This window comes from Diadema antillarum, unplaced genomic scaffold (genome assembly GCF_040938485.1).
Source record: "Diadema antillarum isolate AM-2024a unplaced genomic scaffold, OU_Dant_1.0 seq00003211_RagTag, whole genome shotgun sequence".
Lineage (NCBI taxonomy): Eukaryota > Metazoa > Echinodermata > Echinoidea > Diadematoida > Diadematidae > Diadema > Diadema antillarum.
The window spans coordinates 77,984-94,456 of NW_027273796.1; the positions used below are offsets into that span (position 1 = coordinate 77,984).

The 16,473-nt window shown below is 39.7% G+C and overlaps 1 protein-coding gene across 1 annotated transcript in view; it reads right to left on the bottom strand.

Moving 5' to 3' along the window:
• The window catches only part of LOC139715249 (glutathione hydrolase 1 proenzyme-like), a 119,223-nt gene that overhangs the window by 60,651 nt on the left and 42,099 nt on the right, over window positions 1-16,473 (bottom strand). The window contains exons 6-9 of the mRNA XM_071626833.1: window positions 13,419-13,579; window positions 12,810-12,959; window positions 10,494-10,630; window positions 9,008-9,201 (exon numbers count right to left, since the gene is read on the bottom strand). Of these exons, the coding sequence (XP_071482934.1) occupies window positions 9,008-9,201; window positions 10,494-10,630; window positions 12,810-12,959; window positions 13,419-13,579 (642 nt within the window). The remainder of the gene's footprint in view (window positions 1-9,007; window positions 9,202-10,493; window positions 10,631-12,809; window positions 12,960-13,418; window positions 13,580-16,473) is intronic.

The following is a 16,473-nucleotide window of genomic DNA, read 5'->3' on the forward strand; positions in this document are numbered from 1 at the left end:
CCGCAAACTGTCACGGAATGTCGGCGACACCAAAATTCCGTATTTGAACGCTTTTACTGAGAATGGGCCATAAACGTTGGAGCTAACGTTAGAGTAGGAGCCTTAACGTTAAGTTAGATGAAAACAAATTCGTCCAGCAGCCGGTTGTAACTTGTACCCACACTAGGCCGGGCCGGCCCAGGGCAGGCCCTGTGCTCAGTTTTGTTCAATCGGTGATCGCATCCGCATCATCAGTAGATGCTCGACCCAGGCCCACAATGCACCAGCAACTTTCCAGACATCCGGTCACACCTGCATTCAGGTGGAGAATCGGATTCAATCCGATTATGCGCTTTCTGTAGAAACAACCCGGTTCTGCGTTAGCGCACTGTTTGATTACGCGCTTGCAAATTCTAGGTCTATCGGATTCTCTGTAGAAACACGCTGAATGTAGTTTATACAGGCCGCTCCCATAGTACAACACTGTACAATCCAGAGGGACAACCAATGGCAACACAACTCATCCCGCCGTCAAAGTGAGGCCGAGTTATCCCCGAGTCCGATTTTAGCCTGACCCCGTTCGGGTAAGTTCTGAGACTGAACCTTTTTGGTTAATATTTCGCATTTTCGTCGTTACCCATCGAATATCTTGTTATTACAGCGTTATTCCGCACATTTCCTAGGCATACGTTCACATTTGGGAGCGAAATTTGACAACTTTTGCAGGCGTACCAGAACTTTGTTTGGGCTTTAATTACAAATCGGTATTCTGAGCGTGTAATCAAGTATGGAAATTAATGGAAAACTTAATGATACCAAAGAGTGTCATTAACTACTCCGATATCATGCATTACAGCGTTTTTTCTCGGCCACAACGACGCTTACCGTCTTCGGTAACCGAGAAGCGGTTGAATCTTCTTGTCATGATATCCGGAGAATTCAGAGAAAGAAAAAATACAGGCGATCTTCCAGGAATGTTGTAATTTTATGTGAGCTCTTCGCGTGCGTAGGTTTTCGTCAGACACTTCAAATTAATCTGTCCTCAAATTCAACATGTCAAAACGCTCTTGTGTACCAAATTTTGGTGCCACAGGTCATTTAGAACTGAAGATAGGGATCTTTAAATTTGTTTCTGATGGCGGCCATATTGGAATTCAAAATGGCGGTCGACCCCGTGGTCAGATCTCTTGGATCCGGCAATTTTTGAAATCAGCGCCCCAAAATACCCCTATATGCAAAATTTCATACTTTCCGCCGGATGTGAGCATCTCGACCAATTTTTGCTACATATCTGCCCCACTATTGTAGTCAAAGACCGGAGTGTGCGCACGGAGCTCTCGGGTTGTTTTACAGGGGGGGTGTGGAGGAGCGCGCATTGAGGGCATATTTGCGCGCGTTTCGATTGGGCTTATGGGTTCCAATGTGTGTGTTTTTTGTTTTTTGTTTTTTGGTTTTTTTTACGATGATTTCGAGATAATGCGAAATATCTTATTTGATATGAAAGAGTGTAAATTTTATAGAGGAATTTGATTTATTTTATGAAAATATGTATATTTGTAATTCTGTTAATTGTTCTAGTCTTTGTACACTTGATAATTTCATCAATTCTATTTTTTCTTCCGCGGACTGTTTATATCTTTATTATGATATGATTCATTTTATGGAATTGTTAATTTATTTTTAATGCTCCAGCATTTTGAAGTAATGAACAGTTGCATACAAATGATTGAACTTATGTATCTTAACTGATGATGTTTATGTTTTTTTTTCTTACGCGGACTCCCGCTTTCTCTTTTTCTCCCACCCTCATTTCTGCCTCCATAATCCCTATCAGTCTGTCTCTCTTTCTTCCCTTCCTCACTTCCTCTCGAGTCCATATCCGACTGAATATAATATGATGTGTTCATAATGGAAATGCTCCTTGTAATTTTATCATTATTTTATCTATATTGTGTATGTGTTATACTTTTGTAACATCGTGCAATTCAGTCTCTGACTGCAATGCGATCGAAATAAAACCATTATTGAATTGAATTGAATTAAATAATCATCATTTTGGCTTCTAACAACGCGTCTGATTGAATGGAATAACAATTAGATGGGAGGAACCTAAGATGATTATAGGGGACTTAATCATACCTTAATTACGTCCTCAGAATACCGAATTTGCCCATGATTAAGGGCCTATTAATTTCTCGACTTAATTACGAAGTTAATTACAGACTTAATTACGACCTCAGAATACCACCCTTGGACTTAAGTCATTCTTACATTCATATGAGATTTCACTCGTTCATTTCAGGCACTTCCGGGGGTAATTAGGGTTTATCATTTCTACCAAGATGAGTCCATGCATCAGCTACAATTTCCCATATCAAACTGAATTTGGCCAAAAATTGGACTTGGGTCGTTTTTATATTCAGGTCTTCAATTTTCTGTAAGTCTTAACAAAATGTCAATGCACAGGATTTTAGGACTTTTTTTTATTCTTAATGCCGCTTTAATCTTTACCTCTAACTAACAGACATTTGGTAAGATTTGTTTCTCTTCTCAAGCAACAAAGTGCTGCTTCACAGTGGAGTCCCAGGCACGCGCATGAGAGAGTCACTACTCCTGCCAGAATCACTCTATCCGTCCTACATGTAGAAATTATGTCACTTTTAAGAGACATTAGACGAGTATAAAACGATGTAAATAGTTGCATGCAACAACTTCACGAGTGAAAGCCGCGAGTACGCGAACATCCATACCGCGAAGTGTGTTCTGTCACTTGCGATTTCATTGGTAAAGATCTTGTAACAGTCGTCCGTCCCTATCTACATAATCTTTGTGTTGTGTTATATGAGCGCACTACATTTATCACAAGTGTACGCATATTCCATGTATTCTATATTTGAGTGATATGGTCAGAGCAGCAGTCATTACATGACGCTAGTTTGTGATAGTGGATTAAAGTTGTTCATTTTATCGTTAAACAACTATGTCCTCTGTTCATCATTGACTCCGGTCCACTAACATGGTGGCAGCGGTGCCGACACGGATTTATGCCAAATCAGCACGGAACTAAAGTTTTCTTAGGGAAATTCATCATGAGTGACTTGTGCTGAGTATCCAGAAATTTATTGGAATAGTGCTGATGTGCCGGAAGAATTCAAGTTATTCAAACAACGCATGGAGTTATGTTTCCAAGACAACGATGTCCAAGACCCAAAGAAGCAAGCAATCAAAATCAAAATTGCAGTAGGAAATGAAGGTTTGCGTAGAATTAACGCATCCGGTCTATCCAATGAGGATCAAGAAGAACCTGCAATGTTGTGGTCTACCCTTGAAGGTCAGCTGAAAGTCAAGCTGAATTTTCGCATCCACAGACTGGAACTGATGCGATATCGTCAACACGCAAATGAAACTATCGACGAATTTGTAAATAGATGCCGGAGTAAAGCCAAAGAAAGTGACTTTACCGAAAATGAGCTCTCAGAACGCGTGACAGAGCTATAGTCATTGCGTCTACACCTATCGAGGCGTTCCAGAAAGATCTTCTAGACCAACCCAAAGGCTACAAGATAGCAAACCTCCTTGATGAAGGCAGGAAATACGAAGGCATAGCCGTAGGCAAACAGTGTCTTCATTCGATCGACTCCTCTACAAGCAACGTAGATGCTCTATCACATAACCAAGATAGACGCAAGAAGTGTGGTAACTGTGATTTGAATCATCCACCACGCAAGTGTCCAGCCTACAGAGACATTTGCAAAGCATGTGGTTCCAAAGGACACTGGGCTAAATGCTGCAGAAAGACAAAACACAGAAAAGTGCTTCGAGGACGAAGTCCAAGCAGAGGACGCCAAGGTGGTAACCGCAGTTTTTCACCACGAAGACAGAAGACACCCACCAGGCAGCCAACCAAACAAAAGGTAGCCGAGTTCTCCAAAGAGCCAGAAGGGGAAACCCAGGAAGGTTTTGAGGGATTTAATACTATCGTACTGGGAAATGACAGAGACGTATCTATCGATTCTGTGCATCAGAAAGAAGCATTTGTGAAGATTGGAATTATCTGTCCCAGCAATCGTGGACAACACATCTTACATGCAAAGGTCGACACCGGAGCGAGTGGAAATACTCTCCCTCTACGGACAATCAAGGCCATGTATGGAAGCAGGTGGCAAGCAGTTGTACACCCGACTTCAGCACGTCTTACCGCATACAACGGTTCCCCGATACATTGTTTGGGCACCCTTCAGATCACGTGCAAGTACAAAGACTCCGAGTGGAGAGATCAACTTTTCTACGTGGTCGATGTCTCAGGATCAGTGATAATTGGACTACCTATGTGCAGTGAGTCACACGTGGTAACAATCCATGAGATGCACCCTCAGAGTCGTAGTCCAACTAACAGACCGTCTCCGTTGAAATCTGTCAAGGACCTGCAAGTGCTCTATCCGGAACAGTTTGATCGTATTGGTAACTTTCGTGGAGAAGCAACACTACATGTCAAAGAAGGAGCTGTTCCCACCATTGATGCTCCAAGAAAGTGCAGCGTCCACATCAAAGACAAATTGAAGTCTGAGCTTGACTCAATGGAGAAGCAAGGCATCATCAGACAAATCGACCATCACACCGACTGGTGTAGTTCGATTACTACAGTTCTCAAGAAAGATGGATCCTTGAGAGTATGCCTAGATCCCAGCAGATTAAACCAGAATCTCAAACGATGTTCCCACAAGATTCCAACTCTTGAAGAGGTAAACCCAGCTTTCTCCGGAGCAAAGTATTTCTCTAAGCTCGACGCGAAATCCGGATATTGGTCTGTTCACCTATCCAAGAATCCCAGGAGTTGACAACTTTTCGTACTCCATTTGGCAGATACTGCTACACACGCCTACCTTTCGGACTTTCTGTCAGCCAAGACTTATTCCAGCAACACATGGACCGTATCGTTGGTCAAGTAGATGGATGCATCGGTATCGCTGATGATATTGCAGTTGTTGGACGTACCGAGGCAGAGCATGACAAAAACCTCCACAGACTGATGGAAGTTGCCCAAAGAGAAGGACTTGTCTTCAACAGTAAGAAGTGTATCATCAAAACTGACAGTATCAACTTCTTCGGCTCTGTATATACCAGAGATGGCATCCGCCCTGATCCACAGAAGATTGAAGACATTCATACCATGCCAACACCTCAAGACAAAGAAGATCTACAGAAGTGCCTTGGTCTTCTTAACTATCTCGCTCCACACATCGCCAACTTCTCTGAAAAGGCATCACCATTACGTGAACTACTGAAGCGAGATGTGCCATTCACATGGCAAGACGATCATCAACATGCCTTCAACGAACTCAAGAAAGCGATCTCTGCAGAATCTTGTTTGCAGTACTATGATCCTATTACTATGATGTCAAGTACAAGCCAGGCAAATCGATGATCATATCAGATGCTTTGAGCAGAATGCCTAATCCAGGCAAGAATCAAGACGTTCCCCTTGATGTCAATGTGGAAGAGATCTGTGAGGAAATCGACTTATCACAGATTGACCTTATCTTCTTTGGACAAGAGAAGAGAAATGAGCTGCAACAAGAGACGTCGAGAGATCCTACCTTGCGAGCTCTGTGGCAAATCGCCACGAATGGTTGGCCAGACACAATCAAGAAAGTACCTAGAGAGGTTAGAACATTTTGGCCATACCGCGATGAAATCGGAGTATCAGATGGTGTACTTTTCAAAGGCAATCAAGTCATCATTCCCACAGACCTCAGACAAGACATCCTGAATCAACTTCATCAGGGTCATCAAGGTATTGAACGTACCCGCAGACTAGCAAGGGAAACCGTGTATTGGCTGAACATCAATAAAGACATTGAGCAAATCTCAAAGAATTGCTACGCCTGCCAAGAAAATCAGGTCAAGCAACAAAGAGAACCCTTGCAACCTCACGACATACCAACTTCGCCGCGGACGAAGCTTGGAACTGACTTGTTTACTTTCAACAAGGAAGAATACCTGTTGGTGACCGACTACCATTCAAAGTATCCAATCGTTCACAAGTTGAAGGATACATCCAGTGCGGCAGTCGCAAACATACTGAGTGGTATCTTCAGTCTTTTCGGACCACCAGCAACTCTGATATCAGACAATGGTCCACAATTCGTTGGAAGACCATTCCAAGAGAAATGGTCAATTGATCACATTACATCGTCTCCGCGATATCCAAGATCCAACGGACTCGCTGAACGCATGGTCGCTGAACGCTGAACACAAGACATCCAGACAACACTACTACATTTTCGTGCCACACCAATCGACTCCAACCTACCATCACCTGCTGAATTACTCTTTGGAAGACTAATCAGGACAACACTTCCAAGTCACCACTTGACCAGACAATCGTCTGCGCCTGATTTGTTGTTTCAGAGACAGGAGAACATGAAACACGATCACGACTTGCAGGGAGGTAGAGATTTACCACCTCTGTACGTCGGACAGAAAGTGAGAGTTCTGAATCCCAAAGACAACACTTGGCTTCCTGCCGAAGTGAGCAAAGTACGTCAGGAACCAAGATCATACGAAGTAGCAACTCCCAACGGTAGCATCTTGAGGAGAAATAGATCTCACCTGAGAGAGATGCCAACCGGAACGAAGCCAATAGTTCCAAAACGGGTTCACTTCGAAGACGACGGCAGGAGTGAGGAAAGGAGACAACATCCAGACAGAAGACAAAGACAATCTGATAGGAAGTCAGTCACTACCCGGCACATAACGCGATATGGACGTGAAGTCAGACCCCCATCGCGGTACCAAGAGTAATGTAATGCTGGAAGATAAACTAACAGCATTGTCAGTGTAAATAATATGTTCATTCATTACGTTTAGTGTTGATTTATTTACAGCACATTTGTGTAACCAAGCGATACACATCATTTTATTTCACAAGACAATATTTGAAATTTAAGTCAGGAACCATAACAACTACGACATATGCTACATTTATCAAAATGTTTGTTGCATGCTATATATATATATATATATATATATATGTATGTATGTATAACTGTTAATCACATTTATGCATTGAAAATATGATGTAGCTGTTCACTAATTTCACATACAAAAGTTAATCTCAAATGGATGTTAAAAACCAACAAACATACAAGCATATATAAATCATTTCCTTGATGATAATCTCAGTACAAATTCAAATGCTAAATCATTATGTTTTTATTATATATACATATGTACATTCCGTATGAATATGATTATTTCTGTCTCATATTATCAAAGATATCACGAAGATATACGTGAAATTATTTGTAAATATGCTGGTGTTAAACTGCATGCATTTTGTGACAAGTTTGAATAACGTTATCGTTTTATTCGTCTTATCTTTCGATACCAGATATGTCGAGATTTGTTTAGTATATATGAGAAATGTAAAACTTATACTGATAAAAAAAGAGTTTCTGATACATTGCATTTGTGAGACCAGCTGTTTCAGGTAGAATAGATTTCATATGCCTGCCTGATTAAAATTCAACATATATGCAAATCTCAAACAAACTTCTTACATTTTTCAGCATTCTGTGTCAGAGATTCACATTCATAATACTTGGAAGATCAATGTGAACACCGCTTCCATACGTACGAGAAATGATTTTAAAATATTCGTCATTGTATCTTTTCAGAAGGAGGGGGATGTTGTGTTATATGAGCGCACTACATTTATCACAAGTGTACGCATATTCCATGTATTCTATATTTCAGTGATACGGTCAGAGCAGCAGTCATTACATGACGCTAGTTTGTGATAGTGGATTAAAGTTGTTCATTTTATCGTTAAACAACTATGTCCTCTGTTCATCATTGAATCCGGTCCACTATTACAACACTTTAAATCAGTAAACCAAGTAAAGTAGGGACTCTTACTATTTTGATCACTATATCATCAAATGCAGATGTTAAAATTTTCTCAGTGGTAGGGATGACCTTCATTTTCTTTTGCAGAGTGCTTTATTTCACCAGTATCTATAATCCGGCATTCAGTCTTAATGATTTCATTTTCATCCAGTCTTTAAAGTATAAAGGAGGAGTACAATGTACATTGATTTTGTCGCTGGTGTAATACGTATTTTCATCTATCACTTACAGAAAAGGGGGCTTTTTATTTTGGTATATAAATGAGTGGGTGAACGGATAAGTAAAAACCTGAAACCATATGTTTCATTACTACACAAATGTCTGCCAAGACTTGATAGACTTTTAATCCATCTAGTGTCGCATCTGAAGAAACTCTATATATGACATGTGCGGTATTGAGTAATGGTTTGCTTCTTTCCCATACTCTTTGAGTTTTCTTTTTAAAGATGCATCTGAAAATAATGGTATGTCAAATTCTTTTACCCAAATTTGTCTCTTCTATGGTTCTTTATGTCGTTCAGGCTTTCCAGAACATTGTGCGCTGTGAGAGAGTTAGAAAAATGTATTTAGACCTTGTAGTATAAGAGAAGACACCACTCGGCGAGAAAGAGTAAATCTTACTCTGCCGTTTGGAATTCAGAGTTAAAGTCTGATTAAGCTAACAGCTGTTGCAATAATATCATTGCTTAGAGAGAACACGAGATTTATGCCGTATGAAAAAAGATTGTGATGAAATTGTTTGCTGGAACAGGCGTTCGGTCTTGCTATCGACAACAGTATGTAAAAGAGACATGAATGCATAGTAACTGTCTCAGAGTCTCTTTGTCAACCACTCTTTGACCCCTGTGTTGTGTGCCTATATACTTGTTTCTCATTACTGATGATAGATAATATTCTTTGGCTCAAATGCTTTAATATTATGTCCATGAATGTTTGTATTTCATCTTTCACTGCGAGTCTAGCATACAAAAGTCCATAAATGCTCATAAGATAATTTCATGAGCAGAAAATAGTTTTGACGAAATATGAATGATGTCTTCTCTATCCTTTCGTAATCCCATTATCAAGATCGGCAGTCACATTTTATAAGCTGGCAAATTCTGCGGCATTTTCTTACCCATTATTGATGGTACTAGTCATTGCTACAGCATCTCCGTTTGACGAAACCACAGAGAGATGCGACGTTCCTTCATCAAATGCATTCACATAAGGTGCGTCATATTGCTGTACATTGGCATACGTCACCACGTTGTCATCGATCGTTTGACGTATGAGGGACGCAAGACCTTCTGACGTCATGTTAGATATAAGCTGCATGCAAGAATCGACGGAATTTACATTTTTGTAGAACATTACAGTCTGAAAAATTCATGAGAAAGTCAAGAAATGTGAATTTATGTGGGTATCTCAAGGCACCTTCTTGCAGTTGTTGCCTTTTTATGCCTCCGCCAACGAAGTGGCCGGAGGCATTATGTTTTCGGGTCGTCCGTCCGTCCGTACGTACGTCCGTCCCGTTTTGTTTTTGTCGATATCTCAAGAACCGTGTGGTGGTTTTACATCAAACTTGGTATGAGGGTATATCCTGGGGGGATAATACTTTGTTTGGATTTTAGGGTCACGGGGTCAAAGGTCAAAGGTCACAGGTTATTTTGTGAAAAAAATGTTGAAAATTCATGTTTTTCTCCATATCTCGCAAATGGTTCAAGATATCTTCATGGAACTTAGTATATATGCTTGTTCCAATGGGCAGTGATTATCTAGGGAAGTTGGGGGTCATGGTTCAAAGGTCAGGGGGTCAAAGTTCAAGGTCAACTCCTCAAAATACCACTACTTTCCTTATATTTATGCAATGCCTGAAGGTTGTTTTTCTTTTTTACTTGATGTATACATGTATTACCCAATATATATTCTGTGGGAAGTTTCTTGCCAAAAGGTCAAAGGTCAAGTGAAAGTGCTGAATTGCACTTTTTCCTCCATATCTCAAAAGTAACTCAAGGTATCATCATGAAACTTACATACTGTATTTATGCATGTTCAACCTAACAGTGATTCTCTTTGGAACTGTGAGGTCAAAGGTCAAAGGCCAGGTTTAGATAATGCTATTTTCCCATTTGATACTGAAATTATACTTTTTCTCAATACCTTGAAAATCACTCAATGCATAAACTTATAAAAGGGTCAAAAGTCAAGTAAAAATCATCAGTTCCCCAAATACCTGCACTCTGACATCTTAATCATTCATCCAATTGAACCTAGTTCTAGGAAAGTGAACATTCAGCACATTTGTGTCAAACCTGTCATTTTAATATTTGCCAATTGTGTGAAACTGTCATCACACATTGTCAAGACATTGTACTATAGACCTATTAGGAGAACCATGCATTATGGCGGAGGCATATCAGTCGCCGTAGCGATATATCTAGTTCTTTATACTCTAATGTGGAAGGTCCAATTGGATTGTAGATGTCTCTACATACATGTTGAACTCACTGCACTATGTTTTCAACTTATGAATTAATCTATGACACTCGCCTAGGGCATATACAGTTTTGCTACAGCTTTGCAACATAAGTGAAAGGCGACATTGTCGAAAGAATACCTACGTTTTGGATAGGGACGTATTTCTCATCGCCGAGCTTTGCTCTCTTCGCAAAAGCAAACTTGGTCGCTTCAATGAAGCGGTGGTACAATAATGTCTCGTCCTCAGAAGTAGATATGTCCGATGCCGTATAGCCATACTCTAATTGAATTGATACAAACAAGTCAAGGGTTATTGACAGTTGACTTCTCTTTTCAAATGGCGATCCAATTCTCATCTGTGTTTTGTTTATCCGTTGCTATAAAGCTGTGAACTTGCAAATTGCTAGGAAACGCGTAAAAAAACACCAACAACCACCAGACAATCCACACAGGCTCGTGTGACACTTTTTTCAACTAAAACCTTCTTCAGTTAACCATTTCTAACTGGTTCTCGAGATTCATTTTCCAGTAGACCTATTTAGTTGGCTTTAAAAAAAAAAGACCATTGATATGTAGGATTGAGGAAAAAACATTTAGCTCTAAAACATGTGTTTATTGCAATCACCATTTCTTTGGCGTGACTTGCGTGATAAGCTATATACCAATTAGGGTGGTGATGTCACTTTCTTTAGTTTGTTTTTTATCTGCGCTAGACCTGACGCATGCTAGGTGCAATACAAATTTGATACCGTAAGGTATATGTCACACTTGCAACTATCAAGGAATACTATAAATCACATGGCACATTCTGTAATCCAGAACATGTGGTGCATACATTTGTTAGATTACCGTTGTAATCATTGTACCAAATGAACAGAAATGGTTAAGATGGAAATTCCATATAAAAAAAAAAACAAGAAACGTATTTCCAGCCTGTTTCAAAACGGGTTATTGAGAGGACTCTAAACATTATAACATACTGAGTGTGGCACCAATTACCCCCCCCCCCCCCTTTTAAAAAATCCTAAGCATTGTCAAAAGAAACGGAAAATCCGGAAGTGACGAAAATAGAAGCAGTTGCTGTTACTTCTTTTTCGTTTCCTCCGCGGAGGACTGTAACTAGCCGTTGTTTTTAACCAGGCTTGGGTTTGATAAGATGCATAAAATGCTATTAGCTAATTGCCAGTGTCCATCAGCATACAGCCCATATACCTGCCATTCTTACACGTCTTTATTACTTAACAAGGGAAATATATAATTCTTATTAATATAAACAGCTTGTAGCATCCATCAGGACATGATGAGAATGCCTTCTTGACAGGGCATCAACAGCCATATATACATTTTGGTGTGACAAGTGGAGCTTGCAGCTGGTACTTCTTAAATTTCAATGTTTCATTGTGCAAATATCACTATATACCCAGGAAATCTTCGTTATTCTGAATGTTCGTTAATCCGAAAGATGAAATACGTTCGTTTATCCGAAAATCAATTTCTTTTAGTAACAAAAAAAAAACAAACACGATGTTGTGATAAAAAAAAAATGGTAGGATATCACGCAATGAAATTGTATGAAAAGACGCAGACACAAACACACTTACACACATACATGCACACAGACATCTAAATAAACACACACAAGTATACGCGATAAACAAAGTTATCGGGAAAGTAATTTTGATTGAATTGTTTATGTAAAACAAGAAATATTTTGTCCTCCTCCCGATCCTCTTTAACATCATCATCATCACTATCATCAGGGAGACCCATGTATGACATATCAGAAACCATTATTATAAGAGGCCACTGAAAGGCAGAAATAAAAATGACTCTTGCTGGCACGGATCATTCCCTTTGAAAGGTTCCTGCTTCCGCCCCTGGTCATGACAGATCATCGCCTTTCCACCTTCATAAACTATATACTTGACAAAAATGGTGATCTCCCCCCCCCCCCCTTTCCGTCCCTGACGGCTTCGTCACAGATTAGTTTTCGGATTAACGAACCTTCGGAATAATGCCACAAATATTCGGAATAAGAAACTCTATATCATATTCGATTTGACGAAAAACACCTGATTAGGAAATTAGTGTTTTTCTCATATGCCAAGCGACCTCTCTGTATAGATCTAGAAACATAGCAGGTTACTGTAAATCTTTTTCAAAATGGTATCATCTCATCAAAACATACTCCAAGCATTTGAAAACCAAGTTATAACAACGCTCTATAGCAACTTTTTTTTATATTCCTTTGCTTTCATGTCATTTTTATAATGACACCATTTATACCATTAACACCATCACCTTGTATCCATCAAATCTGCACTCGATAGTTTTCTCGGTAGTGTCATATTAGTCGCAACATTTGTCATAATTTTCTTTCACAGCCTAGGCTTTCTTTCTCCAGTGATTATACACATAGTTCACGACATTGATGACTTATGGGCAAAATATACTCTTACCATCCATAACGTTCATAATCATCTGTGCAACCACACCACTGGAAGGCGGTGGTGCAGTGTATGCTGTGAGCCCGTCATGTAGGCGGACACATAGTGGCTCCTTCGTTAAGGCCCGGTACATGGACATGTCTTCCAACGTCAAGATACCACCTATGGAAGTTGTAAATTACGCTGCTCATTATGTTCTCGTAATTACAGATATGCAAACATAGTTACAATTCTCCTATAATCCAGTCGTTGACGGTGAAAAAGAAATGATGCAAAACATTTAATAATGCTAGGATTTTCAAAGAAAAAAATCGTACTTTGTATATAAGTGAAATATTGTTCGTTTGTTACAGTGCCAATATGTTTCAGAAGTTGAATGGTCGTGGTAGCTAAAGTAATGTGGCTCTCTGTCCTTTCTCATTTGCAAAAGCACACAGTCCACAATGATATAATGAGCAAATAAAAAGGTCTAGACTAATGAAAATAATCAACAAAAGTTTATTGAACTATTTTTCTTTTCCATCTAAAATGCTTATTCTTATGCAGTGCCTTTGTGAGCTAAGGTATGACTGTAATTATTGTTATTCATGGGGCATTTTTTTTTCGTCCTTCGGCTCCTACCTATTTCGTGGGTCTCATTGATCAACACTCCAGCAATATCTCCATCATAGAAGAGATCAGGGCCCTCTACGGCCAGTCTCTGCATAGTCCGGGCAAGCAGCGGATTTTGTACGAGGTCTCCTTCACCTTTCAATTTACCTTCTGTGGTGACGTACAATGACCTGTGAATGGATTTATATCACACTCATTTTATCATGCAACCTTAGCACTTATAAAGTAATTACGACAGAGTCTTAATGATGTAACTGTTAGAGGTATTTGCTGCCATGCAGCTAGGTATGAAAAACCCGAAAGCTATAAGAGAGATTATTGCCACTTCACTCAAAGGCTTCCGAGAAGAGGGCATTCTCATGAGTGTCACATCAGCTTTTTTTTTCTCCTTGGGGGGGGGGGGGGGGTCCTTGCCGTTAGTTTTATCCAAGCGTTGTTTTTAGGCAATTAGCATACCTGGACCCAAGAAAAGAATATAGTGCATATAACTCTTCGTTCGAGCACAAATGCAGATGGTAATTTTTTTTTAATCCCTTTTTGTATGAAACAGAAAATTAGTTTTTATGGTGCCATACTCAAGATACTCATACAAAGATGACAAATATTCCCGCAAGTTGTGAATGTTGAATCATTTCACACACCACGCTTACCGTCGTATAAAAAAAGAAGGAAAAAATGTCACCTTACCTAAGATGTCTCATGACGGATTCTTACATCAAAATACAAAATGACGCAATATATATCTTCCGTTACATGTAAGCGAAAATATTGAAATGCTGGGCCCTATTGCATTAAATCTTAGTAGAAATCAAACATAACTCCAGGGCCCCATTTCATAAAAGGTGTTAGGATAGCAACTCTTGCTGGAATGACAACTTCCAATAGCAACAGCCAATCAGGAAGCTGGATTCTTGCCGTTACCATGACAATTGCCATCCCAGCAAGAGTTGCTATCATATCAAATTTTTATGAAACGGGGCCTTGATCAAAGATAACCTTAGGATCAAACGTAAATAATTATCGATCTCCCTTGCTCGTTCTGTTGTCTTCACGATCATCTACAACTTCGTAAATCCCCTGTAATAGCCAAGAAGAATTAAGCATTCTAAAGTTTGTGATCTTTTACCAGTATGATCATAGAAATATATAACTCCTTTACAGATTTTTCGATTCCGCTTACGAAAGAAACACGGCAAGTACGTGAATATTAGTAGGCCCTAGTTATATTTCACCACAGTGTACAGTTTTTCACTCGCAAATTCGGCGGCTGGATTTCAGGCGCCCGTGTGGCTCTTGCTGCGCTTCCTATTCCCAGGAAGTTTCTTGTTGCACTTATCTGAGACTCTCTCAATAGGGAGCTTTAGATTTTTGCGACACGAACGTTCAGAGGGGGGAAGTGTTCTGCGCATGCGCAAAAATGCTTACCAAACTCGACCTATTTGTAGCCACTCTGAGTTTTCTCTACGCGTTCTGGGTCATTTTTACGCCCGCTCAATTCACGACGCAGAGAACTACTTGACGCAGTGATCATATGGGGGCGACATTTTACTTTTTATAGGGTTGCATCAGTAGGTTGCATCCTCTACAGCTACTTTGCAACACAACGCAGGGTGAGAGGAGAACGGCCAATGCAATCGTTGTCTTAAACGTCCGCGTCGCAAATCTGAAGCCCCCTAATATTCGTCGCATTGTATATTTATGGCAGCGCCGGTGCAAGGTGGGGGGGGGGGGGGGGGGGGCTTGGCTTTTTGCAAACCCGAAAGTGCCACCAGAAATATAAACTGGGCCCCCTCCCCCCCCCCCCCACACTTTTAAAATCGCAGTGCCGACCCTGTAAGCCCTATTGGATTGAAGCGATGGAGTAAAAATGAATAATCTTCCTGCCAAAATTGCCAAAACGATGATACTTATGTCATAATTATTTATATCAGGTTCATGTCGTCAGTAAAGTACTGACAGTAATACTAGGTGTTACAAAAAACATTTCCCACTTTTGATCCTTAATAGTTCAAAAACTATATATCAAATAACACTGACATTGATATGAGCAATAGCTGAATAGTGTACAATTTTGTTGGAGGCAATTTTAAAACGACAGCATAATTCAGTTTCATTAAATTAAACATTAATTTTTCAGTTAGGTTTCAGATTTTGCTCTATTTTCAATACTCTGTACAAAACTTTAACTTTGCCAAGAAGTGAATTGGTGTGTACGGGAGTGTGTAGTTGACACCCAAACAATGGTCCTGGACAATGACCAGGATTTGAATGCTCATTATTTATTCATGAGGAATTCCACTATCACAGCTAGTCTGTATTCATTCTTAAATGTGGTGTATACAAGCACATGGAAACATGTGCTTACTTCTTTCTTTCATGTGCATGCATTTCACCCTTTGCTAGGAATTTAGACTAGCAGTGCCCAGGGCAATCCATCATGAATGATTAAAGCATTCATGTGCCTTGGAGCAGAGTTCTGAACAGGTGGTATCCATGTCCATTGTTTAGGGTCATTGTAAGTACACACTCACATACACATCATTGGTTCCTGTGTAGAGTTCAGGTTTTGTACAGAGAGTTGAAATTTGACCAAAATCTGGAACCTAACTTTGAAATTAATCATGGATTTCATGAAACTGATATAAGTTTTCATATTCAAATCACCCCCCCCCCCCACTAAATTGTACACTATTCAGCTATTACTCATATCAATGACAGTTTTATGCGATATATAGTTTTCGAGCTATTAAGCATTAAAAGTGGGATTTTTTTTTGTAACACCTAGTATTTACAAAACGATGTCAATGACAATGCCAATGGTCACTGTCGCTGTCGACTACACTGAGTCAGTGAATATTGACATTGATCGATAAAGCATCACTGACACTGTAGACTATTAGTGGCTCTGAAATTTAGTGTGGTATTACTAAAAGTTCTGCTATAATATATAGTCAATACATTGGTACAAAATCAGGATATGTGGTCACAAATCTGGTCTGTATTTAACTTGATAGCAACATATAATTCAACATTTGGAATTGAGAGCAGATAATGACGATAACTT